General features: G+C 42.4%; 2 protein-coding genes across 3 annotated transcripts; one reads left to right on the top strand and one right to left on the bottom strand.

Annotated features, from left to right (window-relative positions):
- Positions 1-632: 632 nt before the first annotated feature.
- rnf26 (ring finger protein 26) lies at positions 633-4,064 on the bottom strand. 2 transcript variants are annotated; one of them, XM_062520853.1, is made up of 2 exons: positions 3,935-4,064; positions 633-3,447 (listed from the first exon to the last, which is right to left on the bottom strand). In XM_062520853.1, the coding sequence occupies exon 2, from the start codon at positions 3,360-3,362 to the stop codon at positions 2,013-2,015; it is 1,350 nt and encodes a 449-aa protein (XP_062376837.1). In that variant the 5' UTR covers positions 3,363-3,447; positions 3,935-4,064; the 3' UTR covers positions 633-2,012. The 2 variants fall into 2 exon arrangements, with proteins under 2 accessions (XP_062376837.1, XP_062376836.1); XM_062520852.1 differs by having other exon boundaries at positions 3,803-4,017.
- Positions 4,065-4,457: 393 nt separating this feature from the next.
- arcn1b (archain 1b) lies at positions 4,458-12,440 on the top strand. The gene is made up of 10 exons (XM_062520851.1): positions 4,458-4,661; positions 5,723-5,986; positions 6,353-6,532; positions 7,148-7,344; positions 7,815-7,979; positions 9,071-9,236; positions 9,619-9,766; positions 9,879-9,987; positions 10,823-11,027; positions 11,292-12,440. Exons 1-10 carry the CDS (start codon positions 4,659-4,661, stop codon positions 11,379-11,381), a joined length of 1,527 nt encoding a protein of 508 aa, XP_062376835.1. The 5' UTR covers positions 4,458-4,658; the 3' UTR covers positions 11,382-12,440.
- Positions 12,441-13,889: the final 1,449 nt, after the last annotated feature.

Raw genomic sequence — 13,889 nt, 5'->3', positions numbered from 1 at the left:
TGCATCTCTAGTTCATAGTTCCACATACATCACACATACAAAGTATGAGCTGATTTGGCCGACCCTCATCCACCGACTTCTGCCTGTTTCTTTCGTGCAATCACTCGTAAGAAAATGCTTACAGCGTAATTTGCTCCGTACAACTACTTTTGGTTTTCTTCAGTGCTTTCAGGATTCCTTATTGCCACTGCTTTTTCTCAATCTCTTTTGGATGGGCCTCCCTGTTCGGGCTGCGTAGTCAGCTCTTGTACAGTACATGTGCTTTTAACACATATGTTAGCATTCATAACTGTTAATATTAATGTTTTCTTTGGAATGTTGTCGAGGACTCTCAACACCCTCAACTCTCAACTCTCATTTTACCAGTGTTCCGCTGAGATTTTAATCTCTTCTTCAAGGGAGCCCTGGGAGAGCAAATGTAGAAAAGTACACTTAATCCAACAGATGTGGAGAACTACAGACCTGTCTCCCTTCTTCCCATCTTGTCAAAGGTTTTAAAGAAAGTACTCGTCAAGTAAGCATGTGACTCCCTCTATTAGAATACCTTTTCTGTCTGTACTATTGACCATGACATTCTATTATCCTTAGTGTAGTATTACCAACTTTAAAATTACCATAACCATAACAAACAGTAAATCTAGATATCTTTTATTGAGTGTTTTCACATCACGTACATTCTCATCACCTTCACACCTTCTGAATACAAAGTAATACATAAACGGCTCAAAGCTGTATTTAAGGTCCCTGATCCCAGATAAACTTCTGAAGTTTGCTTTTGTTGAATCCGTCCTTGTTATCATCACCAGATAACATTATGATCCCTCAAATATTTGACAATGTCAAGGCACTGTGCAAGAAATTAACAACATGTTTTAACTATACAAAACCATACCTCAAGGAGAGATTATAGTATAGATAGTGTTTACACAAGTGTTTGGAAGCATGGATTTCTCTCACTTTAAAATGTTTTGATCAACTTAAAAATATGTCCATCTTTTTTTCTATAGTACACAGGATAGGTAAACAAGTCAAATAAAAATGCATCTTCTTCCTCTCCTCTTGCAACGGAATGTAAACGAGGGCTGCCCACTCTGAATTACCAGTGATGTTTGAGTCAGAACCATAAACTTACATTTCTGAAATTGACCAAAGCAGTGAAAACTACCAAAGACTACTGCTAGGCCATGGTGGCATGTTTTGTTTTGTCTACTCGTCAAGTAGCATATGCTTCTTAAGGCAAATGAAAATTGTTCACGCTCACGTTCATATATCAACAATCCGTTTCATATTCTGTTTTTCACATTTCTGATTATTTTTTCAAATAATGTAGGGATACTATTAAGCACTGAGAGAAATTACATGAAAAACAAAGCATTTCATGATCTACAGTCACCGTGTTCCCTAGTGTGTGAATATGAAACAAAAACACAACACTGATCAAAGGTACAGAACCCCTTCCAACATGGTGTCAACCTGTTCATGAGACACAAAAATCTGATTGTTGAGAAAAACAAATACATAACAGTGGAATACCTTAACACATCATAATATCAAAAATAAATGATACCATTGTAAGAAAGAAGCACAAATTAAGAAATAAATCATCGGTGCATATGTGTTTGGAAGTGCATATGCACCGAATTAGTTCTCACTCATACTGACCCTCATTCATGCAGTCCTCCACCACACAAGGAGTATAAAACTATTGCAAGCATTACTATGGGTACAAAATATGTAGGCTAGATTCACATCTTACAAAGTTGGCCATAGGTTTTCTTTTGCTTGTTTGTTTACGGTTTGGTTTCAAATAAGAAAGTGTTCATACTGACAGTGCTGAAAGGCCAAGAATGGCAGGCCAACAATCCACAGTGTGTGATCCATCTTCATCAAGCCCCTGCACTATCAGCTATTAGCCTGAGATTGCTACTCCACACCCTAGAAAGCTCTCAACAACAGCGATATCTCGCTTGGCATTAAGACGCAAAGCAAAGCTGGCCGAGGCCACTGGTCCATCAGAGATACACGTCCATGGTCTGGAAGATCATGTGTCGGCAGAGCGGGCAGTTGCGGTGGTACACCGGCTGGGCGAGCAAAATGTCCGTACAGCTGCGACACAGGCAGAGGTGGCGGCAGGGCAGCAGCACCACCGTCTTGAAGCTGTCCTGGCAGATGACGCACTTCTTGCGCTCCTCCTGCTCCTGCAGCAGGTTGAGGAGGCCGGAGTCGACCTCTGGAGACAGACTCGGCTTGAGGCCGCTGCCCTCGTCTGCCGTCTGCAGTGGCCTGCTCGTGCTGGAGCTCGGCAGGAGGCGCTCGGAGGAGTGCCCGGCCGGCGCCGGCGGTGGCTGGCGTGCGAGAGGTTGGCGTGCGAGGTCCCGCGCGGGCTGTCCGTCACCACCGGCGGCGTTCCCTGCGGGCACCCTCTGCTCCGGTAATATCTCCGGCTGCCCTGCATCCCCGTCCCCATCTGTCCGCACTGCACGTCGGCCAACTTGGTGCCGGCTGCCGTGCCACGCGGCCATCCTCTGCCGCAGGTTCCTCTCTAGCACATACACGCGATGGAGAGGCACCTGCAGATGGCGAAGGGAGGGCACTGTGCTGATGTAGTGGGTGAGGCGGTTGGCTTGCCGTCTCGACAGCTCAGGGTTCAGGTATATCGTGGTGCTCGCCACAACGCCCACAGTGAACAACAGTCCGTAGAAATTCAACAGGAAAATGCTGACAAAGATGTGGCCGAGGGAGGCCAGAAACTCCACAGCCGACAGGCATGGCGTCCACAGGAAGGCCGAGGCCCCGACCAGAGTGCTATAGACGAAGCTGAACACCGCCAAGGTCAGTTCCAAGATGTTCTGTAAGGGACAGAGGACTGTCTCCCACAGGCTGACGAGCACAGTGTAGAGATTCTGCGTACTGATCAGCAGCAAGTTCACAATAGTGTTGGCCAAATAGACTACCAGGCTAAGGGCAATGCCACAGCCCTCCCATACATGCTTCAACACGCTGTGTCCAGAAAGCAGCCCACGGTGTAGAAGGTCCCTGGTTCGCAGGAGTACATGGGAGGCAAGGTAGCCTACCATCTTACAACTTTCCACCACCCCTCCTATGAGCTGCTGTCCACCCCCAGCCAGGTTGTGAGTCAATACTGACACCCCTTCCGACATGGTGAACAGGCAGACCAGGGTGAGGTTCCAGCATTCTATCACAGAGTTTGTGAGCACCATTGGTAGGTGATGTATGAAGGAAATGAAGCCAACCAAAAGCCGGATCAGGGAATGCACAATGACAAAATTTAAATCCAGCAGGAAGCAGGCTATTTCGAAACATTTTCCAATGGTACAAAATAAGAAGTTAACGACGCCCATGCCTGTTTTATCCTGTCCACCTCAATGGTCAACTGAATTCAGACACCCATGGGACTGGAGAGTGGAGGCGTTTAAGACCACGGATCTGGAAAAAAAGAGAATGAAGATACACTTACAAGTCATAACAGGCAAGCCACGGTATCTATTGAAAGTCGAGGTCGACTGTACAGCTAGCCATCTGTCTAGAAATGTTGTATTGCCTAATATCACAGGCAGCGTCCAAAAGTCCACGAAGATATCATATGCCACCTTTAACTTACACAAAAAGTGGCTAGCACTACAACTTCAACTATAAAGTTTCACAGCATAGTGACACATGCATAACTGGTCAAAAGAAATCATGATAAGATGTTAGCAATAGCCCAGTCTGGGCGGATGTTTGCATTCAAAAAGTTAGCTGCTAGCTCACTAACGCTAGCCAGCTACGACAGCTTGCTTACCAATCTAGCGAACGATAAAATCCACATTCCTGCTCAACGGCGATACAATTCCAACTAGTATACAGTTGTTGTGTTATGTGATCTATTATTAATTGCCAATGTGAACAACTAGCAACATGCCCGGACAGATACCTGCCATCACCGCGTTGTTTATGCTCGGTTGTTGCACACTCTTCCTCACTGACAGCTAACAACGTAATCAGCCGTACCAGTGGCATGTCATCATGGCAGCCTCCACCTGGACTGGAAGACGAACTGCAGTAGAGGGATGCCTGCTTCTTGTCTCTCTTTTCTTCTTCCTCAGATCTAGCGTTACCATTAGCTAAAATAACGTTGCAGCAGAGAGATTGCAGAGTGTTTTAAATGATTATTGGTTACAGTAGACTTTTTTCTGAAGCCAAAAGACGCAGGCCCTATTGTATCATCATTAGCAGTCATACACAGTACAATCAAAATAATACCCTGTCTCCAAAAAAATGCGCAAAAATGTCGTTTGCATTTGGAACACATGGTCGATATTTATTGAAGTGTTCGAAGAATGAATGCTTCATTTTTGATAGCCAATACAAAGTTGAGGGGTTGGACCCAGACTGACTGGTTGTGTGATGGTCAGAGAAAGTTGTAGCTGGCACTGACTCAGCCGCATTAGCCAAGATTCATTCGTCACCACTTCAGTCACCACCGGAGACGTGGCTATGTCCTTCTGCCATATTGCCAAGTTATCTCAACTCTAGCTAGCCTTGACAGATGAGCACATCAACGGCGACAGCATTCAAAGTAACTTCTTGACAAACGTGGAAAAGATAGGACAGTCGCGGTCAGAGATTATACCAGGAAATATCACAGGAAACTCAAAATGGTAAGTGATAAGGCCAAGGTAGCTAGCCGTAACGTTAGCAGCTTGTAGCTTGTTTAACTAGCTAGCGAGCCTCTTCTAAGACAGAAAATAGTTTTGAGTGAGTTGGCCAGCCTGCAATAATTGACTTGCTAGATTTTGAACAATGAAACAATTTATCACGTTAACCACCAAGCGATATCGCTAGCTGTTTTTGGTAATTGTTTGTAACGATTCTTGATATCCCAATCCCCATGTAAGCTAACGATAAGTTAGCCGCTGTCATTCCATTCAGACAAGAGTTTGATCCAAGTTGTGTTTTGACTAGTCTAATATTGAGTGATGTTTGGGAGTTGTTTGTATGTGATTATAGTGGTCAACGTGGCCATAGTTCAGTACATAGTAGGCCACTAGATAGATACATATTATAAGTTGTAGAGTTTACTAATAGTCCATTTCTCTGTTAAAATAGGATAAGCTAACTTTACGCTAGCGGTCTCGACAGTAGCATATCGAATGAAAGGTCCTATTTGGTGTTCCTGTCCGTCTGACGTTACGTTAGCTTTTTTGCTGTGAGCTTATGATGTTTTACAACGTGCTTGTCTTAAATGTGGTGGTGTAATAATATGATATTTACACTGTGAGATCATGCACAACTGACAACTGTAATAATACAATACAATGCATTGCTTTTGAAATCTTTCAGCCAGCACTCATCTAGTTATATGGAAAAAGTGTACTGTGGAAAGCTTTGTTTTGGATGTTCTGAAATAACTGCACATCTTTATCCATACATGTCTTACTAACTGTACTGTAATCTGATGAATCATCTTATCAAATCAGCTTAAAAGTAGTCATCAAGATAAAACAAGATAAAATCAAGATAAGACATATTATCAATTCAGCTTAAAAGTCTTCAGAAATCAACATAATACGCACTGGTTCACCCAGCCTACCCTAGAGGCACTTTGGATGAAGAAACTAAAACGCTATACTTGTAATGATCAGTTAGGCCAGTGAGTGTCTACTCTACACTGTACAGTAGTTGTGCTTATTCAGACTGAGTGCTCCCCTTTTGTTTCTAGGTGCTTTTAGCGGCTGCAGTGTGTACCAAGTCAGGGAAGCCCCTTTTGTCCCGACAGTTTGTGGAGATGACAAGGACACGTATCGAGTGCCTCCTGGCTGCCTTCCCAAAGCTGATGAACGTGGGCAAGCAGCACACATTTGTGGAGACAGACAGTGTTCGCTATGTCTACCAGCCCCTGGAGAGGTTGTACATGGTCCTCCTCACCACCAAGAACAGCAACATCTTAGAGGACTTGGAGACCTTGCGGCTCTTCTCACGTGTGGTATGTCAGAGAGTGTGTGTGTGTGGTGGTGCTGGATCATTGTGAGTTAGTGTGCTGTGAGGTGTGCTGCATATTTTATACAGGCTTGTAGTCATGAGGTAGTTGTTATAAAGCAGCCTAATAGGCGATTTATTATTCATCCCAGTCAGCATACGCCTGTCTATAGTGTCAGCTCATGAACACTGTAAAGAACATTTGTGGGCATAAGAATTTGTGACATGCATCATAATCTGTAACCATATGTCCGTGTGCCTTGGCATTTTGGTTTGACTTCTGGTGTGTCTTAGACCCCAAACGGTTGAGGACCTTTGAGTTAGTGTACGTACCGCAGGTTTGTTGACTTTTCAATCTCACCTCTCCTGTTAGATCCCGGAGTACTGTCGCACAATGGATGAGGGGGAGATCTCGGACCACTGCTTTGAGCTCCTGTTTGCCTTTGATGAGATCGTGGCCCTGGGCTACCGAGAGAGTGTCAACCTCACCCAGATCCGCACCTTCACTGAGATGGACTCCCATGAGGAGAGGGTGTTCCGCGCTGTCAGAGAGGTCAGTTTTGCTTTGTGTGAGACTCAACACTGCTAAAAGCAATATTTTTTTCTTTAGGAAATGATGGTACATTTAACATTGTACCGGTGTAATAGAATATTTTTCTTTCTGATAGAGTGTCTGCTTTTTTTGAATGTCAAGTTCATGCAAATTTGGACTGCAACATGTTATACTGTAGATAAGTTGTCGATTATTACATTAATCGGGAACTGTTTTGGTAATGAGTTCAGCTATTTGTATTTTTGGAAAATACCTTTAAATTCTATAATCACCTTAAATTTGCTTCTGAAAGCAAGGCATTTGAAGGCATAATGAAACACTGATAACATTACAAAACTTTATGACATTTCATTGATCAAACAACTATTGAGAAAATGACCCACAGATTAATTGACTATATAATTGTTAGTTGCAGCCCAAATATAGACATAGGTTTGGGCTGGCACAAACAAAAGTAAAAGAAGTACTCGTTTTATGTTTTTGCCCTACAGTATATCTAATCTGCTAAGAATGTGTGTTTCTGACATACCTGTTGCTACTACCAATTGCTTAACTCTGGGCTGTCAGTCTGCTCTAGTATATTAAACCCCTGTGTGCGTTGTCCCGTGACCACAGACCCAGGAGCGGGAGGCCAAGGCAGAGATGAGGAGGAAGGCCAAAGAGCTGCAGCAGGTCCGGAGGGACGCCGAGCGCAGCGGCAGGAAGGCTCCATCCTACGGAGGCTTTGGTGGGGCCAGCACAGCCCCCTCAGCAGGCATCATCAAAGACACGTTTGAACCGGAGAAGCCCAGGATGACTCCAGCACCCGCCAGGTATCACAAAATCTGCTCTGTGCTTTATTTATTTAGTTTGGTGTAGTTCGTCTGTTATTTTTTTATTGTTATAGTATTTAGCAGACAGCTTTTGTCTTCTATCAGTATTTTTTAAATGTATTAATTGGATTTATGGCTTAAAGTACTATGATACGGCCAGGTCTAAAGTTGCTTATGAACATGAGCTCACTTGTTGGACAGAATTGCGTGACTTTATTCAACCGTAAGGAAATGCACTTCAATTTTTTAAAATATTTTGCAACAGTTACAACTGTTCATGTATTATGTGTTGTATTGTGTTGTACTGTATTGTGAGCACACCCGAGGTGCTTTTTTGTCAACTGCGTTATTGAAATGCCAATAAACTTAAACTTGAACTTAAAGTAAGAGGAACAGTAAGGAAGAACGCAGTGGTATGACACTGAAATCAGGTGGATTTATTTTGTTGTATGTGTCGTGTGCCCCTACAGAGCGAGTGGTCCAAACAAGGCCCTGAAGCTGGGCTCGCGGGGGAAGGAGGTGGAGAACTTTGTGGATAAACTGAAGTCTGAAGGGGAGAGCATCATCATGCCTGTTACAGGAAGGAAGCAATCAGACGCCAGCAAAGCCTTACCTCCACCAATCAACACCGAGAGGTACTGCACATCCTTCCTCAAGTGTCTCATACACACCTGGAACGCAAGTCCGCAGGAAAAAAATGTCACTATGGGAAATTGATATATTTATGTGTTAGTACTAGTGGATATGTACCGTAAAACTTCAAACAATAGCCGAGTCCCAAATAGACGCATGTCTCTTTTAAACCCCCGGTGTGGCTACAGATTTGGGTTAAAGGCTGGTCTCCAACAGAAGCCTGGTCTGTTTTTTTAGTTTTGGGTTGTATTTATTCTTCTTATACCCGTCAGATTGTCTGTTTAAGCCAGCATGGTGCAGATTGCGCACACTAAATTTATAATTGCATGACTGCGGAGGTGAAAGCCAGAGTTCCAAATTCTTAACTTTTTTCGACATTGGCCTATGTCCTGCATTATTTAATTAATGCCATTTTGTTAAATTTGCGCACTAGACAACATATTTTATCACAAACTTTCTTTGTTTAGTTTCACTTTCTCTCGTTTCTCCGCGTTTGTGAAACACATTCGAATTAGCCCTTTTCACGTGATGTCAGACGAAGCGTTGCTGGGTATCCTCCGGCATGTCCAGCCGCCAAATACTACAGAAGAAGAAGAAGAAGTATTCATGGGTTTCATCAGGTCCCTTTCCACAGGTGTATACAATCAAGCACCTTGATTATCAATGCAGACTGCATGGAGCTTAATTAATACACCTGTGCAAAGGGACCTGATGAAACCCATGAATACTTCTTCTTCTTCTTCTGTAGTATTTGGCGGCTGGACATGCCGGAGGATACCCAGCAACGCTTCGTCTGACATCACGTGAAAAGGGCTAATTATAGGCTAGATAAAGTAGCCTACCGTAATATAATGTGGGTAGTTATTTCTAATCCTACAATAAACCTACACTCAACTAACAACGCCTGTCTCATATAGACGCCTGTCTCAAATACACGCCGGTGCATTTTGGCGATTTGGCAAAATAAAAGCCCGGGCTATTGTTTGGAGTTTTAGGGTATACAAACAAAGTGTCCGTTTAAGTCAGTGCGGACACTTACACTTACAAGTTGCATCGAAGAATCGTCCCGCTGAAGTTCTCCCTTCCTTCACAGTGTTCATCTGAGGGTTGAAGAGAAGGTGTCCCTTGCCTGCGGCCGCGACGGGGGTTTGCAGAACATGGAGGTCACTGGCATCGTCACGCTCCGAATCAGCGACGACAAGAACAGCCGCATTCGTCTGCACCTCGCCAACAATGACAAAAAAGGAGCTCAGCTACAGGTAGGAAGATAACCTTGTCACGCAGAGCTTGCAGAAAGGACTGTTTTCCTTCCCCATCCACCTTATTCACATGGTGACCATTGTAAACCAAAACGAGGCTGTGAGGTACACATTCCAGAAGATTGTTGTGTTCTATGCATTTGTCAGTAGTGGGGAGAAGACGTACAGTGTGATATAGTCCGTGTACCCCATAGCCTTGTTTTGGTTCACAATGACTGCCATGTGAATAAGGTGAATTTGGGCAGCTGCTATCTGATCATGAGCGGTGGCTAAGAAATCCATGAAAATGCCAGCTGTGATTAGCTTGTTAGTCAGAGAAACTGTATGAATAGATTGTGCTGCTGCTGATTCTAATGTGAAGCCGTTCACCTCTCTGTGTCAGACTCACCCCAACGTGGACAAGAAGCTCTTCTCCTCCGAGTGTGTGATTGCACTGAAGAATGCAGAGAAGTCTTTCCCGATAAACAATGACGTAGGGGTTCTGAAATGGAGACTCCAAACTACTGACGAGGCCCTCATTCCTCTCACAAGTACGTTTGATTGATTTCCTACTTCTGCTGTTCACTTTCCTTGCTGTTGCGCAGTGCTCCTGGTAACCCTCTACTCTCTGCTTTGTACTCTTGTATTCTTCTTGTCTGCTAGTAAACTGCTGGCCCTCAGAGAGCTCCACTGGGTGTGATGTCAACATTGAGTACGAACTGCTCGAGGAGGGCCTGGAACTCAAAGACGTTGTCATAACGATTCCCCTGCCGTGAGTCCACTGGGTTTATGAAATGCCATTTCAAGCGCCAATGTTTTGGCCCTTAAGCCAAACTTTATTTAAAAGCTTTATTTAGAATCAATTATTGTGTGACAATAGATTGCTGTAACGAGGTGTTATAAGAAGTGTGTCCTTGGACTGAGTAATTTAATTGGGTAAAGAAACTTTGTGTAGCTTAATTAACGAGCCCCTATATTTGGTCAGTTATGAATAGGAAAGTAAATTCTGACAAACCAGTTCAATTACAATACCCGCTGCCTCCTACTTGATGATCACTGAGACTGCCAGTGATAATCTGGGCGCACGCAGAAATTACCAGGGGTCTTGTTTCCCAAAAGTGTAGTTGCTAACTACGATAGCACTTACCTTGGTAGTGTCACTGCCAATTGTGAGCCTGTAGATCTGAGTTACGCGTGCTCAAACACTTCATATTATCACATATCACGTTTTTCATTTTGGAAAATTAAAAAATAAGAGCACATTTATCGTTAACGTATCTCTAACATGAGACTCAAATACTGTGACACTTCCACAGAAGATGCATTGTAGTTAGCAACTACTGTATGCTTTTGGGAAAAGCACCCCAGAACAGGCAGGATGGGAGTTGGCTGCTTTTTTCATGCATTGATTGATTGATTGATTGATTGATTTTGATTTGATTTAATGACCACACAACTAGGCTGGTGGAATTTGTTTTCAGCACAGCTCTTGGTACAGGTTCCAACATTACATTAAACATATAGTATAGCATACTGTACGTATACATATGGATGTGCTGCTGTTGCTCGTTGAGTGTCTGTGTTCTGATGGGTTTTCCTTGGTTTAGGTCGGGCGTTGGAGCCCCTGTGATTGGAGATGTTGACGGTGACTATCGCCATGACAGCAGACGGAACAATCTGGAGTGGTCTCTCCCAGTCATTGATACCGATAACAAGACCGGCAGCATGGAGTTCAGCATTGCTGGCCAAACCAGCGACTTCTTCCCAATCAGTGTATCTTTCGTCTCTACAAACAACTTCTGTGATATACAGGCAAGTTTTTCCCAACGTCAGCACACTGTTGACATGATACATACTGTACATGGTTTGCTTTGGACAAACGCGTCTACAAAATACTTTAATTTTCCCTTGGGGATCAATAAAGTATCTATCTATCTAGCTACCTATCTATCTATCTATCTATCTATCTATCTATCTATAACTATAACAGTCTTTAACATACAGATCTCTGTTTTAAGACATTAGCCTTTTGTTGGCCTTACAATTTTATGATGTTTATTTTTTTTCTCCTTCTAGGTTCTCAAAGTCACCGCTGTCGATGGAGATAGCCAAGTGAAATTCTCCACTGAAACATCATTTGTGGTAGACAAATATGAAATATTGTAACAAAAAAAGTGATACTGAAATCGTTTATATTTTTACGGGTTCTGAACCCATCAATTGGATTTTCCCTTCAGAATAGAATTTATTTTGTGACGGTATTGATGTGTATATAATACAGTTGACCGAGAAGAAGAAGAAATATACGTTTAAAGTATTAAAAGTTAAAATAAACCAAATATTGACGTACAGCACCAGATTGCCAAGGATTCAGCCTGAGTGGTTGACATCACCCACAGTGCTCTTAAAAATGGACTCCGCAGGTCTGTCCAAAAGGCTTGACATTTCCTCATCCCCTCATGCCCTTTCTGTTGTGATTATTCAGACACGGTTGTGCTTAGACGCCATCTTCTTTTTGTGTATCAGTACTTTTCCCAGAGCGTCGACATTACTGAACTCCTATAGAGTTAGAGGAAGTATCAGCTCCATATCAGCTGCCTATATATATATATATTGGGGAAATGGCTATGAACGGCACATACAGTAAATTCCCTGTTGATTTCATTTTTTTTTTTTTTAAGGCGCATAGATTGATATGTGCTGGTATATGTTATTTAATGCTGACATTGTAGCCGTTTTAAGTGCTTGGCTTTACTTTATTCCATATTAACTATTTACTCAGTTTCAAGTCAGTTCTGGTTTCTGTGGACTATCGATATATGTCCAGGTTCCCTCACGCTTGTGGTTTTAGCTGAAGGAAAGTGCTTCCTTTTGTTTTGTGTGTGTGTACAGTATATTCCTAGTAAGGATGAGAACATGCGTTTGTAGAGAACAGCTCAACAAATGCCTTCTTTTTTACTGAATGCACTTTTTTTGTTACTTAAGATCATAACAGCCAAGGGACATGTAGGTAATTTATAACAATGCTTCAGTTCCTGTAGTTCTTGAATTGTCTTTGTTAATGGTATTTGTGAACTATGTAGCCTCACATTTCTGCTACAAGAGTATCTTTTTTGTACCTGTACATGTAAAATCATGGAACTTTATTATCAAATGTTGGAGTTATGACATTCCAGTCGGCAAATTCATATAATATAAACTTTAATAAAAGCAATTGTTAACTGATTTATTTTGAACGTGTGTACCTTGTTTTAATTTGCTTATAATAATTTGCCTTGTTTTAATATGGTGTTACTCAAAATGTAGAGCATAATTGCAACTGCTTGCATGGCAGAGCATTATAGTGCAGTTTCATTTGTGGTCTGGAGCCTGTACATGGATCCTGGTTTTAACTTTACAATTTGCTTGGATACAGTGCAGAAGACAGAAGCTCAACTGTAAATAGAATTTATTTTTTAAAATACTTAATGAAGCATCTTATCTCCCGCACTGTTTTCAGTGATTTCATCTGAATTTGGCATCTTCTCAACCTTCCCACTCCCAGCACCTTGAAAAAGCAAGGTAATCCTATGGATTTGAGATTGCTCATGCATAAAGTAGTTGCCATCAAAGAATCAGCATCTTATGAATATAGACAGACAAAAAAGTAATAAAAGCTCCACTTGGCATGAAACAGTTCAAAGTGAAATCAGCATTTGTTTTGCTGCGCGTCTTTAAAGGCTGTGACAGACTGAGAGGCAGGAAATTGCACGCATTCTGAGGGAATATGAGGAATGTCCTTTTGCGTGACCGGACAAACAATACAACACACAAAAGTACAAACAGACCTTTTAAAGGGTTTTCTTGGCATTACCTTGTTAGATTTGGGGAAGCGTTATAGAAATGTAGTTTTTGTCTGAGGGTGAATACACTTTGAGTTGGGCAAGCGCGATTCTGATTCTTTTATGTAGATTAGTTAGAAAAGATGTACCCTTGAACCAGATCTTTATACATTACCCGTAAAGTAGCATAACCTCCTCTCAGTTCTCTTTCTACAGTATACTGCAGACAGGCAGAGTGAAATTCTTGGCCCAACCTTGACACTTCTACAGTCTTAGATTTGGCCTTGTAAATAACATTCATTGTAGCTTGGAATAACCATTTTTTATTTGTTTGACTCTTCCTTCGACTCTTCAAGGTCAAATATAATGTGAAGAAAATTTGTTTTCAGAGACTTCCTATTGAAACTTTTCCAGAACATGCAGAATTAAGAGAACCTAGTAAGACACTGAGGGCCCTCATCGTCAGGAGGGTGGACACAAGTCTCCACCGTACCATGGCAAGTAAAGAGAGGGAGTGCCACACACCAAACCATATTTGGGTTGCAGCCCAAAGACAGTCCAGTTCACCATCGTCTGAGGCTTAGGAAGGTAACACAGCAGAGTGATCTCTGCTTCCACGACTACTACAGGACTCGCTGAAAAGGTAAGCTCCATATCTTGCCATTATGACTTTGGAAGCCTAGAGGTGACTAGATCAGTTACTAAAATGTGTTGATGAAATGGGTGGGCTTTTTCACTTTGCTACAACATAAAGGCAAAGGTTTTGGAACTGCGCAAGCATTTAAATCGTTCACTGATGTTGGAGTAAACTAAGTATGTAACAAGAAATCCTTTAGAGGAAAGAATAACTTAA

Source organism: Sardina pilchardus, chromosome 19 (assembly GCF_963854185.1).
Source record: "Sardina pilchardus chromosome 19, fSarPil1.1, whole genome shotgun sequence".
Lineage (NCBI taxonomy): Eukaryota > Metazoa > Chordata > Actinopteri > Clupeiformes > Clupeidae > Sardina > Sardina pilchardus.
This window is presented reverse-complemented; position numbering and strand designations above follow the sequence as displayed.